At 47.7% G+C, this 15,601-nt stretch overlaps 1 protein-coding gene across 1 annotated transcript; it reads right to left on the bottom strand.

The window, feature by feature from the left end:
* Window positions 1-2,058: 2,058 nt before the first annotated feature.
* LOC102508067 (T-lymphocyte surface antigen Ly-9-like) lies at window positions 2,059-15,550 on the bottom strand. The gene is given in 8 exon segments (XM_032464760.1): window positions 2,059-2,339; window positions 2,869-3,135; window positions 3,239-3,580; window positions 3,847-4,068; window positions 4,071-4,118; window positions 6,781-7,131; window positions 10,477-10,589; window positions 15,522-15,550. Coding segments are annotated over 8 exon segments (1,434 nt in total). The 3' UTR covers window positions 2,059-2,277.
* Between the last annotated feature and the right edge of the window lie 51 nt (window positions 15,551-15,601).

Here is a 15,601-nt window from a genome sequence, read left to right as displayed (position 1 = left end):
AAGCAGAAAGAAAAAAACACACACACAATGGTATAGACCCCAGATTTTTATGAAATTTCCTGATAGTCTTCAAATCTTAAGGAAAATATTCTCAACTCTCATCTATTTAGTAATTCATTCATTTAAAAAATGATTGAAATATCTACTGTAAGCTAGGGATTCTATTACCCTTTTGGTTTACACTTGTGAACAAAACAGATACAGTTCTTATCCTCATAGGCTGAATGTCTTGTGGGGGGGAAGCAGACAACAAACAAGTAAATTAACAAATAAATATATATTTACAAATAGTGATAATTTGACAAAAATCGAACAGGGTACAATGACTGTGAATAACAGGGAAGATCTACTTAAATAAGGTGGTCAAAAGGTTGCTCCCAGGAGATGAAATTTGAGTTGACTCTAGGCCCTCGGTGCCTATTCACTCGAATGTTAGCAAAAAGTAACATATATGCACAATATTTAATAATTTTATTAATTATGTTTTATTATAATATATTAATTATGTTTCAGACTTCAATTTTTCTTAAATGAATAAGCCCTCTTTTTTGTGAACATTTTAAAACACAAATAAAGCACAAACAGATTATTTTAAACAGAAGTTACGTAGCAGTTTCTAGGTTGTTTTGAACTCAATTTGCAGATGAAATCAGTTTTATGCCTTAATCAGTACAATGTCCCTCTCTCACTCACACCAGGAGGTCACACTCCTTTATCTCTGTGTAGACTTCCTTATCTCTGTGTCTCACAGGGTGACCTCCTTCTCACATTCCTCTTCTTGGCTTCTCCACATGTCAAGGTCAAATCTATTCAATATGCCAAGCTCCCAGGATCAAAAAGAGAAGAAATTCTTTCCTCAAGGAGCAGGGTAGGAAGGAGGCTGAATGAACAATGACCACAGGTTAGAAATAGGGTAAGAGGAAGAGGAGAAAAGAGACAGGAAGACAAGGAAACAGGGGAAGGAGTTTTTCAGGAAGAAAAGTCAGAGATGTGGGCTAGAGGACCCTTGAGGAAGCCAAATCTGGGGCTGGAGCTGAAATGTCCATCATTTCATCAGAGCTGGACAGGGAGGGAGAATGGGGATATCTGAAGACAATTATCCTGTTTCCTTGTGTCCTGTTACAGGCTGCTCCTTAAATACTTGTCAGATCCACATTTTGAACACCTATTACATGCAAAGAAGGGTGAGCGTGGACTTTGTCACCTTTCAATGGAAGAGACAGACACACACACAAAGGCCATTATCCAGCAAGAGCAGTGCTCTGCTAAAGTCATTTACTAGGGATGGCTGCAATCTGTGATGATTGTAACTGAGTTCCCTGAGGGGTGGGAATTTATCTGGACCTCTTCTTCACTGATTTCATTGACTAGAACAACACAGGGCGCCTTTAAAATGCTCTGCTTATGAGTGAAGAGGTATCAGAATATTTATACCTTAGATAGCGGGCAGACATCAAAGGGTGTTAAGCAGAAAAGAAACACAAGCATTTCTTTCATTGAGAATTAGCCCCAAATCAGGAGAGCAATTGGGAAGGAAGAGGAATTAGGGGACCAGGCGAGGAAGATGTGAAGTGAGGCCCACGTGAGCAGTGGCAGGTAGCTGTGGGGAAGACAGAGCTCTAAATGACGTCCAGCTTTCTGCCTTTGGTGACAGGAAGAAAACAAGAGGGGTGGGAAGAGGCCTAGGCATGGGGCAACATCAGTCCTGAGAAAGATGGTGGGAATGAAAAATACTGCAAAACCGTATCAGTAAACAAAGAATGCTGAAGCCATTAAGTCATCGGCCCAGTGAAAGCAAGCCTGCAGCCCAGCCTCTGCAGCCACTCACAATGGTGCACTCTGAGGGGACTCAGAATAAGACAGGACAAGATACTGGCCCTAGATAGCTAGGTGCTTGTCAAAGGAATGAATTCAATGAGCCCAAATGTTTGCTTCCTCCCATACCCAGAAAAGCACTAAATTCTTGAACTTGGGATACCTGGCTTTCTTTAGATAACAAGCAATCTTTTACTGTTCCAACAACCTGGTCTTTGTTGTAAAGCTCCTATATATCCTAGCTCCTCCCCTACCTCTTTGGAGCAGCCCGTCAGAGCTATCTGAGAGGCTGTCATCCTGGCTTGAGTCCTCCCGTCAAATAAAACATAACTCTCAACTTTTAGGCTGCACATTTATTTCAGCCGACAATGGTGACCCATGAGCAGAAGTCCAGGAGAGGGCAGCACATGTGGCTGAGGAGAGCAGGTGGAGGAGAACAGAATTGAGGAGTAGCCACTGACCTCAGTAATCAGAGTGCCACTGGGTGCAAACCAGCCACCAGGGGTTGAAGAGTTGACGAGGAACTGAAGACAGGGAGCAGAGCAACTGTCATGGAAGTTAGCCAAGAAGAAGAGAGGGACAGAATGTGTTTGGACTAAGGTGGTTTCCTGCCGTGGCCTGTAGAAACCAGGAGAGGCCACCCTTGCCTGCCAGAGGAACACAGTCTCAGCTACCATCCCAGGGCAGCTCTGGGTGAGGGGAGGGGCTGGGGCTTGTTGAGGACACAGGCAGCAAGGCCTGGGACCCCTCCTCCGTGGGCTCTGCAGGACTGAGTGGAGAGGGGGGAAGCACCTTTCCTCAGGGAGTCCCAGGAAAGAGCTGAATACCCAACTGAGTCTGCAGCTAGTCCAGGGGTCTGAGGCCAATGGACAGGAGGTGGACAGAGCAGGACGGTAGCTCCAGAGCCCACATCTCCTGCCACCCAGAGACACGCCCTGCTGCAAACTAATCCTGCCCTCCTTCTCTTCAGCTACTCCTAGAACCCTAAGGAAGACAGGCAAGGATGCTGAGAATCTGTCTGGGAGGGAGAGGTTCACAGAAGGAAGTCATTACCTGAGCAGAGGGAGCTGGTAGGGATGGAGCTGGAGCTCTGGCTGACGGGGTTCTTGGCAGTACAGCGATAGCTGTCACTGACCCCAGACCTCCTGGAGACACTGAGGGTGGTCCCCCCATGTGACACAACTGCTCCCTGGCCGCGAGGGTCCCAGCTGTACTGAACATCCTCTCCAGCCTGGTCCAGCGAGCAGGCCAGGGTGATGAAGCAGGTCCCATCCTTCATGATCTGAGAGCTGACCGTGATAGTGGGCTCCTGCAGCCTCTCTGTGCCAAGAAGGGAAGATTCAAGCTGTGAGAAAGCTCTGGTCCAGCCACACAGAGGAGAGGAAAGGTCAAAGTTAAAGTGTAGGCCCTCCACCCTCCTCACCATAGATGCGCAGGGTGAAGTCCTTGGTGATGTTGATCGGGGGAGTATGCAGAGTCATCCAGGCTCTGTAGGGGCCAGAGTCCTGCGGCCCCAGGGGGCTAATCTGAAGAGAGTAGTCATGGTAGGGGACACTCAGTCGCCTGCTGTAGGGTCCCTGAGTCCCAGCAGCCAGGATTGGTTTGCCTGCTGGTCCTGGCTGCAAAATTGCAACAAGTCTTCGAGATATCCAGGTAACCTTTTCCACCTCCTGCCCTGCTGGGACCTCCAGGGGCAGAATGGCTGACCTCCCAAGCATGCCGATCACTATCTCCCCTACCATGTCCCCTCCCAGGACTCCTGGCCCTGCAGGCAGAGAGAGGAAACCACAGCTTCAGTGTCAGGGTCTGCCTGCCCACTCAGGGCAAACACATATCCCATAAGCCCCTCCTGCCCAGGCCCCTCCCCCCTCCCCATCGGCTCCAGTGGATCTTCTCCTTCCTCTCCCTAACCACATGGACCCACCCTGGCCCACCCACTCCCTCAGGACTTGAAGGGGACAGGACCCCTTCCTCCATCCTCCATACGTGTGCAGAGCTGCTGTGCAGAGTATGTGCTCAGGTTCCAGGTACCTGTGCACGAGGGCAGCACCGAGACGGGGAGGGAAGTGCTGTTACTGACGGGGTTCTTGACCACGCAGGTAAAGTTCAAAGCACCATCCCCAGGCCTCAAGGAGACACTGAGGACAGATCCTCCATGGGACACAACAGTCCGGGGCCCCAGGGGTGTCCAGCTGTAGGTCACAGTGCCTCCTCTGCTTTCTGCCACACATGTCAGGGTGACGAGACAGTGTCATTCCCACTGATCCTGGAACTCAGTGTGACCCGGGGATGGGCCAGCTGCTCTGTACGTGCAAAAGAGAAAAAACTGAGGACTGGAAAATTGGTCTGGACCTTCCTTTCAGGGCAGAAGCAGTGGAGATTGCTGCCAAGACCCTGCACAATCCTGAGTACACATAAGGAACAGGAGAGGCAGATCTGCTCTCATCTATTCTAGAGCTTTGGGCTTTACAAGGCATGTCACTTAATATTTCATTGGATTCCCACAAGTAGGTAGAAAAGGTGTTATACCTACTCTATTTAACAGGTTCAGAGAGCTTAAAGTAACTTGCCTAGAGTCTTATCAATTAAGTGATGAATCCAGGACCCAAGCCCAGTGGATCTGACTTAAAGCGGGCTTTCCCGCCCTTGCACTGACGATGAAGACTCTAGGTACCGGCAAGTATGGAACTGTGTTGTAATTACATCTTTCCCCAGTAGAGGGCTCTGCAGTATTCACTGAGCATCCAGATGCTGAACAAGGCTTCCAGAGGATATGGCCCTGTGCCTTGGAGATCTTTCCCACATCCCAGCATTCCCTTCAACTTCCACTCCATCCCTTCTTCCCCCAGGACCAGGCACTCGGATGCTCTCCGTAAGGTATCCATACTGCCTTTATTTGCCCACCTGCCACTCGAGGCCAGAACCAGGAGGGTTTGGGGCGGCAGCAAGAACAGCTGCAGACAATAGACAATCAGGACAATCTCAACAAGTCACAGGGCTTGGGAGAAGGCTGCTCTGCTATTGCCCACCTGACAGCACCCCCAGGGGCAGCTCAACTGGGCAAAATAGGCCATACAGCCCAGAATGTCTCCCCAGGAGAAGATTAGCTAGACATTTCCACTGCAGGGTAACCTGCTGCTGCCTCACCCCAGTGTGTCTTCCATGGACCAGACCCTGGGGTCTAAACCCTTCCCCTGTGACTTCTTCTGCAGGCCCTTTTCTCCCCAGTGTCCTCTCTAGCTCAGGCAGATAAATACAGTGACATACAAGAAACACAGAGAACCAGTGTTCCAAGCAGGATGTGGCCTTGAGGTACCCGAGCTCTGTTCCCAGATCTAGTTCTGTGTCATAGGTATGTCATTTTTCCTCTGAGACTCAATTTCCTCAGCCTCAAAATAAAAACTTTTCCTGCCTGCTAGCAAGGCTGTTATGAGGCTCCAATAACTTGGGAACTACCCTGCAAAGGATGAAAATCTGACCCCTTATCATCACTGTTGCCTCTGGAGCATCAGCCCCGAGGACACTCTCTGGGAGACTCTGCCTCCAGCTGGTTAGCACAGCCTCATATCCTGCCCAGAACCCCCACTGAGCTTGTCCTGCCAGGATGACCATCAACACAGCAAGTGGGGTCCTGCCACCACCTCGGGTGAATAATCCTCCCCCGGATCCCAGCAGCCCCCCACCCATCGTTCCCTTATCCCATCTGAGGAATGGGCCATAGCCATCCCTGGCCAGTTTATGGCAGAAATGCTTTCTCGCCAACCATGTGAAACGGACTAGAGGTAATTCCATCATCCCTCACTAAAAAAAAAAAAAAAAAAAAAAAAGCCTTCATCTAACAGGAATCATTCCTGTCATACAACCCAGGGAAGAGGTCTGAGAAAGTTCTCCACCTTCTCTCCATGACTTAGCTTCCCTGTGTTCATCCTCACTCATCATCGGCACCTGTCCTACCACCCACTGTAGGGGAACAGCTCTGCCATGGCTTCCCGGTGACCTTGCCACCCATGGCATCCTGTTCCCCAGGGAAAGACTGGAACCACAGCTAACCTGAGTCTTAAAAAATGCCTTGTGAGCCTCCCAGAACACAAGAGGAGGGTGGCCTCTGAGACGTTACCTTGAAGCCATCTCTCACTGGCCTCCCACTGATCTCTCCTAGGGGGCTGGCATAAGGCAGCTTCTCATGAGGTGCAGGGCTTCCGGCTCCACCCCCGCAGAACAGGGCAGCAGACTATAAAACCTCTCCTCTGCAGTCGAGAATTGGCTCCTCAGCAACTCCCATTGCAGTCATCCAGCCCCTTTTATTTCAGTGTCATCCTTTCTGGGGTGTGGGACAAGGACCCAGGGACCTGAGACCATCGGTCACTCTCCCTCTCACTGTCAATATTAGTAATAAGCTGCCTGAGTCTAAAAGGGCCTGACTGTGTTTTCATTGGCCCAATCAGCTGGACCCTGGCCTTTCTTACTGCTGCCACTTTTGCCTGGCACCCACTCCCCTTGCCTCCACTCACCCTCTTTCGTAGTTTCCCTGCTAAAACAATTGTTTAAATTTCGTTAAGGAATATAATAATAGTGTTCTCGCACATCTGTACAGAGCTTTACGAGGCCCTTTCACATGAATGTCACTCTCACAGAAGGCAGCGTTCCTACTTTAGCAAAGAGGAAGCTCAAGACCGCACCGCTAGGTTGTGGCAAAACCTGGTTCTCGGGACCTGAAATCCCATTCTCTGCCTGCTACAGACCCAGAGGTTCTGCTGCAAATGGTCTGGGGCACATCCTGGGCCCCAACATTTTTCTGAATGTTCTCCCAGGCAAGTCTACTTTACACGTTTTTCTCAGTGAACACGTTAGCCTTGAAACTAGAAAGAAAATTATAAATGTTAGGGAAGAGAAGTGGGAAAAGCTATAAAATGACTGAGACTGGCTCTGCCCACGCCTACCTGTCGCCATCCCCCGGACACTCACCGTAGATGTGCAGACTGTACTCCCAGGTGTGGGTGATGCGGGAATTCCGCAGATTAACGTGGGCTCGGTAGGGCCCTGCGTCCTCCCAGGTCAGGCCGCTGATCTGCAGGGAGCGGCCTGGCCCCACCACACTCAAACGACCCCAGTATGGCGTTTCCGCTTGGGAAAAGGCATCTGGCCCTCCAGCTTCTACCAGGGTTATCGTGGCTATAGCCCTGGGGACCGAACGACACATCCAGAGGATGCTCTCCACCTGCTGTTCATCCTGCAGCTGCAGGGGCAGAATGACAGACCCCCCTAGGGTCCCAGTTACCACCACGGGGGCTGAGTCCTCTCCGGAAGCCCCTGGTCCTGCAGACACAGAACAGAAGCTTCAGAAGCAGCTTATTACGTTGGAGGCTCACAACAGGCCTGAGAGAGAGTCAGGGCAGTGATTATTATTCCTATTTTGCAGGGGAGAAAACAGAGACCACAGAATTTAGTTGCCTTGCTCAAGACCACACAGCTAGTTCACGATAGACCTGAAACACAGGTCATGTTCCCCATTCCTCCATGCCAGAGTGGTCTTCTTCAGCCTTTACATTAATTAATTAACAAATAAGGAAATGATTGATGAAGGCTGTCCTAAGGGTTGCAGGTACGAAGTGATATGGAGAGCAAAGAAAATTCTTGGGAGGGTCCCAAAGGGATGAGCTCTACTTTTACTCTGTCTCTTTCTTGCCAATTCAGGGAACAGGGCCCAAACTCAGTTAGTCCAGCCTCGCCCACAGCACAAACTGCTTTGCAGCATCCCCCATAATTGCTTGTTTGGCCACTTCTGAAACAGAAACCAGCTCCTCTGAGGCCCAGCCAGAAATCTGGGAATAGATCTTTCTAGAGCAGGGGGAGGGCTTGTGCTGTGCTGGCCAAGCCAGGTTAAGTGTGGTCAGTGGGACAGTCATTTGGATATCAGCCTATAATGTACTTGAGAGAAGAGCGTAAGCACCAGGGCACTAGACAGACTGCCTGAGTTCAAGCCCTTGCAGGCATTAGCTGTGTGATCTTAGGCAGGTTGCTTAACCTCTCTGAGCCCTGGTTTTCTCACCTGGGACTTTGTGAGTGTTAAATGAGATAATGCAAGTAAAGGCCTCACTGTTGGCACTTAATGTCACTGGAATAAGTTGGTGACTTATTCCATCTCATCTGTATCCTCACCAAAACAAGTTAGTGCTCTCATAGAGAAAATGTTGGGGTGTGGGAGAAACACTCCTAAGTAGTGTGCCCCATTTCTGTTAGACAATTTTTGTAACACTAACACACAATCCCAGGAGGCAGAAAGTCTGAAACCGACTCAAGTCTGCACAGCTGTTTAAAGAGAAAAGGCTGCCTGACCCGGATCCTGAATCAAACCGAAATCCAGAGCACTGGCTACATAGCCAATTCCTAGGCCAGGTGGTGAGGTTCTCTGCCAAAAGTGGAACTGAGAACTCCTTTGACAGTAGCTATAGTGATGGGGCAGGGGAGTGGTGGTCGTCTTGTGGGAGTGGGCACCCCACACTGGGGAAGGTGCAGTGTCCTGTGTGCCCATCTCACAATCCACCGAATGCCCTGGTGCTCATTTCTGCCATGGGGCTATTCTGGCTCCACCTGGAGGATCATGCAAGCCGGCTGGAAGGGGGCAAGACAGAGGCTGCTAGCACCAGATGAACCTTCCACGTCCCAGGCTGGCCCAGGACCTGAAGTCTAGCCTGGAGGGATTCCACCTGGACTAAGCAGCTGTGCTCACCCTTCACCCTGGAGCACAGTAACTTTCAAAGCCTAGTTCAAGTGCTGCTGCCTGTCCGGAGACTTAGCTGAGCTCCACACTTCCGGTCTGGCCATGCCTCCCTTTGGTTTCCTTCAGCCTGGGCTTTGGTTGGCTTGTTTGGTTTTAGGCATTTACTTCATTCTGCCTCATACAAATGGCTGTGTTGTTGGTCTTTCCCAATAGTTCCTGAGCTCCCCCAGGAAAGGAGACGGTAGAAAGGGAATTAATATGTGAGCAATAAAGTAAAGTAAGGCTGATGGTTTAGCCGCATGGTTAGGGGCAGTGGGGTGTGTGTAGAGCTTCTTTTTCTGAATCCTATTCCTGGATTCAACTGAGGAGAAAGAGACACAAAGAGATCAGATCAGGACATGAGTCCCCAGTGCGAGACCCTGTGCCAAGTATGCTATTTTATTTAACCTTTCCTGTCGGAGAAGTAAAGTAGGTAAGGGAAGAACTAGCAGGGCAGATATTCTTATTCCCACTTCACAAATAAAGACCATGAGACTCAAAGAGCTTAGGAAACTTACTTGCCCAGAGTCACTACCGAGGAAGCAGCAGAATCCAGATGAAACCCAAGTTCTCCTGACCCCAAAGCGGATTCTCTTATGACTACATTGTGCCACCAGCAGCAAGATTTCACCAGACTTAATTCTTCTCTATGCACCACCCACCCCTACCCCTACCACACACACTCCTTAGGCCTGGCACACAAGAGACCTTAATAGACATTTCTAGAATTGAACCTAAGGAATATGAAGATTTTTAAGGTAAGACCTGTCTTATTCTTTTGCCAAATGCCCAAGGGATGCCCTGGTGGCTAGTGAACTCCAAGGACCTGACCTGGGCACCACGGAGGAAGGAAAGCTCATGGATGTGCTTGCTCTGTGGGGGGATAGGAAAGTGGGGGCGAGGGGAACTTTCCAAGAATCTAACCTCTGGGTTTCAATTCTGTGACTTTGTTTGGGGACAATGTGGTTCTTGAGTTTCCCTGTCACTGCTCAGTCCCACACCTGGGCTCCTCAGACTTCCATTTTCACAGATTACCAGCCATGTGTCAAAAGATGTCCCCTAATCTCTCTGAGCCTCAGTCCATCATCTGTAAAAGGGGCATAATACTATCTGCCTTATCTACATCACAAGATTGTCGTGGGGATCAGATTTGTTTTAATTCAAATAAAAGTTCTTTATAAATTGCCAAGTTTTAAACACATCTAAGGGATTCTATAGTGGGCTAGGAGACATCCTTAAGGCTGGGGTAGGGGCCACCTGAAGACAGGTGACTCAGATAATCAGTTCTACCTGGTTTCCCCCGAAGGAGAATGAAAGCCTGCAACTCTGGAGACCAAGAGCAGAACCTGGTTCCTCACCGTAGATTTCTCAAGAGCTCTATTCCCCAAGCCTATCCCCTGCCACCACTCAGGTCCTTGGGGGTGGAGTGAGCAGGAAAAACAAAGAGGGAGGGGAACAGCGGCAAGGTGCCAAGTTTGAGATCTCCTGCTGAAGTCATTTATGGGAAAGGAAAGTCAATTCACAATGAAAGTGACTGTCAGGGGCTGGCGGGAGAGGCAGGAAGGGGAAAGACATAGGGGATTGAAATGACAAGAGGCAGGTCCTGGAACTGGCTGTGGAGGATCCTCTATCTCATGGGCCCACCATCAGTCTCTCTGGGGACGTCCAGGCTCCTCGTGGCTCATTAGCAGAAGAAATATGAGGGTGAAAAGGACACAATCTGGGTTGTGTGGCCTGAGGTAACAGCACAAGCATCCTCCCACACACACCCACACATACATAACCACATACTTCTGGCTCTTAGGAAGGCAGCATTTTCAGCGAAAATTACCCATTGCTGGAGAAACCCAACATGTAGGCAGGTAGAGGTGCCTGGAAGATAGCAGCAAAGATAGACTTACCAGTAAGAAGACCAAGGAGGAGCAAGGACCACGGTAGAGAAAGGCCCATGATATTCACTAGCAGACTGGCCTGCCTGACGACAGCTGATGGACTGTGCAAATGTAGTGTCAGCCTTCAAGTGTTTCCTGTTTTTGGAGTTCACCACTTTAATCACATGTAACATTTGAGTCACAGGGTATGAAAATAAGGGGATGTGAAAGAAAGATGTGCGAGAGGCACCAGAATGAGTTATTTAAAGCCAAGGCTGACAATGCTTTAAACCCTCCCAAGGCGCCCCACCCCCTACAAGGTAAAGTCCAGGGTCACAGCCCTACTGGACAAAACCCTTCAGGATCTGCTGACTTCCTGCCAACCTCTTGGCCTCATGTTCTGTCACCAAGTCTCACATTCAGACTCCCCCACACACCTTATGATTTCTCACAGTTATAAATTGGCTCCTGCAGTTCAGCTTACTGGATTGCCAAATCCCTGCCACCTGCCTCACTTACCTCCCCCTACATCCTCCTATCCCCCACTAAAGTCATCACCACCTTGGGGAAGTCTTCTCTGAAACCCCAGGCTAGAACAGTGCCCTCTTCTGGGCCTCTCAGTTTCCCAGTCCTCACTTCTATGGTAACACTTACCCTGCTGTTCCATAAGTGTCTGCTTATCTGCACACTCTTCTCAGTGACTTCCAGCCTCCCTTGAGGGCAGTCCTACCGTTTTCATCTTTCAAGTCCCAGTGACCAGCTCAGTGTCAGCATACGGTGAGGGCTTAGTTCCTACATGCTTGGTGAGCACATGGGCAGATACTGAGTCAGCAGGCAGAGAAGAGCAAGCCCAGAATGGCCCAAGGACAGAAATGAGGAAAGCGCAGACTACCTGGAGTTCCTTGAGCACAGGAACAAGGCTGGAAGGGTCCAGGGGACAAGACCTTGGGGACCACCTCAACATCCAACCATGCAAGACTGGGTCACATATTATTTTGCTGTCTTGCCCTGTTGGTGGTACAGTTGAGGGAGTTGTGTCAAGAGTCCTGATGGCTCTGCAGGGCTATGCAGACTCTGCTGGCATCTCCATAAGGATGTGACGGTGACTAGTGTCTTCTATCAGCCCCCTGACTTCTCAGACTTTGACAATTATATGGAGGCCAGTTGCCCCGACACGACTTGAAGAGAATTCAGGTTGCTTCTAAGAAGGTCACCAACAACCTCCTATTGATCACACCCTTTGGACTTTGTCTTACATGACTGCTTGGTGGAATTTGACATTGGGGCCCTCCCTGCTTGAAATAGTCCCCTCTCTCGGACTCCAGGATGCTACTCTCACTAGGGTCTCCTTACTCATTTATTCAACACACGTGTGAGCTCCTGCCAGGTGCCAAAAAGGCACTGTGTTGTGACTGGGGATTCAAGGAAGAAAGAAAGTCTCTGTAAGCCTGTGGCTCACAGGCAAATGGGAAAGAAAATCATGTCAATAGAAAAATAAGGTGGCACTGATGGTTTAGTCTCAGGGTTGGTGCATGGGGTGGAGTCCTGCCTGCGCTGCTTGCTGGCCATGTGAGCTTAGCAAACTTCTTTCCAGCCAGTAAGACTTCCTCGTTATGTGAATAAAAAAAATATTCACAGGCCATTTGCTTTTAAGAATTCATATTCGGGGAGAGGGTATAGCTCAATGCATGCGCAGGGTCCTGGGTTCAACCCCCAGTGGAGCCATTAATAAACAAGTAAACAAACAAACAAACAAACCTGATTACCTCCCCACCTCCACCAAAAAAAAAAAAAAGGAATTAATATTCAATTTACTAAAAAAATGCAAATTATAAAGCTGGGTCAGCCTTAATTCAGCTTACAAATCATATTATCAGGCAATTTTTAACAACCTATTTTAGGGGTTATTGATAACATTTGACTCATTTTATAAATTTATAAATTGATTCCTTTAAGCACTTCAAACCTCACTATTAAGTGTAATACATTTAATTTCCTTTTAAAGTATTTTAATCAGCAAATAAACTTTCCTAAATACTTAAAGAAGGCTTGTAAATCTAATACATTAAACTTGTAAGTATGGTTATTTTTAAGTTGTCTTAAAATATTCAATACTTCATATAAACTTAACAAGATTTCCAGTTAAAATCACAAATGTAAATCAATTACTTACTGACATAATTCAAATCAGAACCACAAAGTTAGCTATTCTTTTAATAATTTAAATTTCTCAAACAATGTGTATACTTAAACAAAAAATATTAGTTGATTTCTTGAATGTGTCTATTCTGAATTCCTTATCTTTCCAGGATTGAAAGACTCATAACTACGTATAAAACAATTATGTCATCTCAATCCCATCTCTTCCCTGGGGTACCTTCTCAACCAAGGAAGGTTGCCTAATGACCAGATATCACTGAGACATTAGCTGATGGGACCCACTGAGGTCTCTTTACTTGCTTTGTTCATGCCCTCTAAAAGGCCGAGCTCAAAGCCTGTGCCCCCTAGATTCAACTTGCAACCTATGGTATCACCTGATTCTTCTTTTTTCTGTAGCTACAGCAGTTGATTTTCTGTTGCATCTCTTTTAGCTCTTAAGACATTTAACACTCTTTCCATTTAGGTGTAAAAAGCATTGACCATGTCAAACCTCTATACTCTTCATAGTCTTCCAATCTTTAGGAGAATATATGTATTAAAACCCTACATAATATTAAAAGTAAAGTCCAGAAAGTCCAGCTGTGCAGTTGTGTAAAATACAGGATCATCTTAACTGCAACATCAGTGAAGGGCTGGTTAGGGGCTCATGGTGAATCTATGCAACTGAATTTGGCACTGTGGCTGCGGAATGTAAATTGCAGCCCAGCCTGGGGTTTGATGCTACCTGGGTGCAATGCATAGTAAATAGGTGCTTCTGGGGGCTGTGACTGGCTGAATTCCCAGGACAGTAGCAGGGATTCCAGACATTTTCTGGTCATTTGCACCCATTTGCTGGCCTGGTCCAAGGACACTGAACAACTAGAGATGTTGGGACCAACTTGCCTCCTCTCTGCTTCCCAACACTAGGTACCTTTGCATCCATAGCTCAATGAGAATATTAATCTTCCCTGTGTAAGGACAGGGGCTGGGTGAGTTCAGGACCCCATGTGCCAACTGTAGTCTACGGAAATTCACATTATTTTAGATTTTTACTGTATTTGATTGCTGTACTTAAATGATACTTCATTTGAATTCTAAGTATCACAAGACTGTGTCTACCTATGTTCACAAATTCAAAGAAGGTCCTTCCAGTGACATTTCCCTTGCTAAACCTCAGTTTCCTCATCTCTAAAATGGGAATAATAGGAGTATCAACCAAATAGGGTTGATTTGGGAATTAAAAGAGAAAACATATGTAAAGGTCCAAGCATGAAGCCTTACTCATTGTAATTACTCAACAAATGTTAATGATTATTTTTTATTATTATCAATATTTTTGAACCCTTTCCTCCCACCCAGATTGTCCCTGCTCTCCTGCTCTTACCTGGGCTCCTTAATAGCCCATTACCTGTCTCCTCATCTCAGTCTCATTCCTTCCATCTACCTTCCAATTTGCTGCTGGAGTAAGTTTCCTAGAGTCCTTGACTCATGCCCACTTTTGCTTTAAAACACCTGCTGAACTGTCATTGCCTTTAATCTGGTGTCTTAGTCCATTTGGACCACCATACCAAGAACACTATTGACTGGATGCCTTATAAATGACATAAATTTACTTCTCACAGTTCTAGAGGCTGGGAAGTGAGGATCGAGGCACCAGCAGATTTGGTGCCTGGTGAGAGCCTGCCTTCAGATTCACAGACAGCCATCTTCTCACTGTGAACCTCACATGGTGGAAGGGGCAAGGGAGCTCTCTGGGGTCTCTTGTATAAGGACACTAATCCCCTTCATGAGGGCTCTACCCTCTTGACCTCATCATCTTCCAAAGGTTCCACCTCCTAATACCATTGCATTTGGGATTAGACTTCATCATGTGAATATTGGGAAGATACAAACACTTAGTCCATACATAGCTCCTGGGTTATGAGACCCTTTATCTGAGCTGTGGTAAACTTTCCTGGCCCTGTGTCCTGCAACTCCAGATAGCCATGTTCTAGCCACAGGGCCAGGACTAGAGTGAGGCAGGAGAGGCTCCTAGAGCACAAATTTTAGCAGGCCTTCAGTCTCAAGACTGTGCAACATCAGCTCATGACCAGCTTCTGAAGAAGCTACAGTTTAACCAGCTATTGCACTATCAATTCTTTTTTAAAGAAATCAGTTTCCCAAGGCAAGATAAAGGGAATTATGCTGTCCGCAACCTCACTTCTCAACTCAGCCAATTCTACAACTGTCACTTGCAACATCCATCCCCAGTGCTTTTTCCAGATTAGTTAAAGTCTTTCTCTTGCACTGGCAGGAAGTCAATGCAAAGTGGCTTAAGCAAAATAGGGAGTTTATTGAAGCATTGTATCAGTTACCCATTACTGTGTAACAAATTACAAAATTTAGCAGCTTAAAACAACAAGAACTGATTATCTCAGTTTTTGTGGATCAGGAATCCAAGCACAGTGTAGCTGGGTGCCTCTGGCTCAGGGTCCCTCATTAAGCTACAGTCAAGATGTCATCCAGGACTGCAGTCATCTCAAGGCCCTCCGAGTGGAGGATCCACTCCCAGTTTCACTCTTGAGGCTCTTGGCAGACCTCAGGTTCTCATCGACTGTTGGCCAGAGACACCAGTTCTGTGCTGGGTGTTGACTGGAGGTTGGAGGCCTTCTTCATCTTGGGGACCTGCTGCTCAAAACTTAATACTTGGCTCCTTGCATAAGGTCAGGGAGGGGGAGGAGTATGCAGGAAGGGTGGAGAGAGAGAGCCCAAGGTGGAAGACATAGGCTTTCTGTAACTTAATTTCAGAAGTGACATCCCATTCCTTCTGCTGCATTCTACTCACTAGAAGCAAGTCAGTAAATCCATCCCACATGCAAGAAGAGGTGATCATACAAGGGCAGGAGATAGAGAGCTTTAAGGGGCATCTTTAGAGCCAAGTTTAGAACCCAAGTCACCTGAGGTTGAAGCAAGTGATGACTGACATCGGTTTGCAAATCCCGTGAAGCCTGTTAATAGACTTGAGACCTCTACCCAA

This window comes from Camelus ferus, chromosome 21, assembly GCF_009834535.1.
Source record: "Camelus ferus isolate YT-003-E chromosome 21, BCGSAC_Cfer_1.0, whole genome shotgun sequence".
NCBI classification, from domain to species: domain Eukaryota; kingdom Metazoa; phylum Chordata; class Mammalia; order Artiodactyla; family Camelidae; genus Camelus; species Camelus ferus.
The sequence above is the reverse complement of the archived record's forward strand: the minus strand, read 5'-3'. Positions and strand labels throughout refer to the sequence as shown.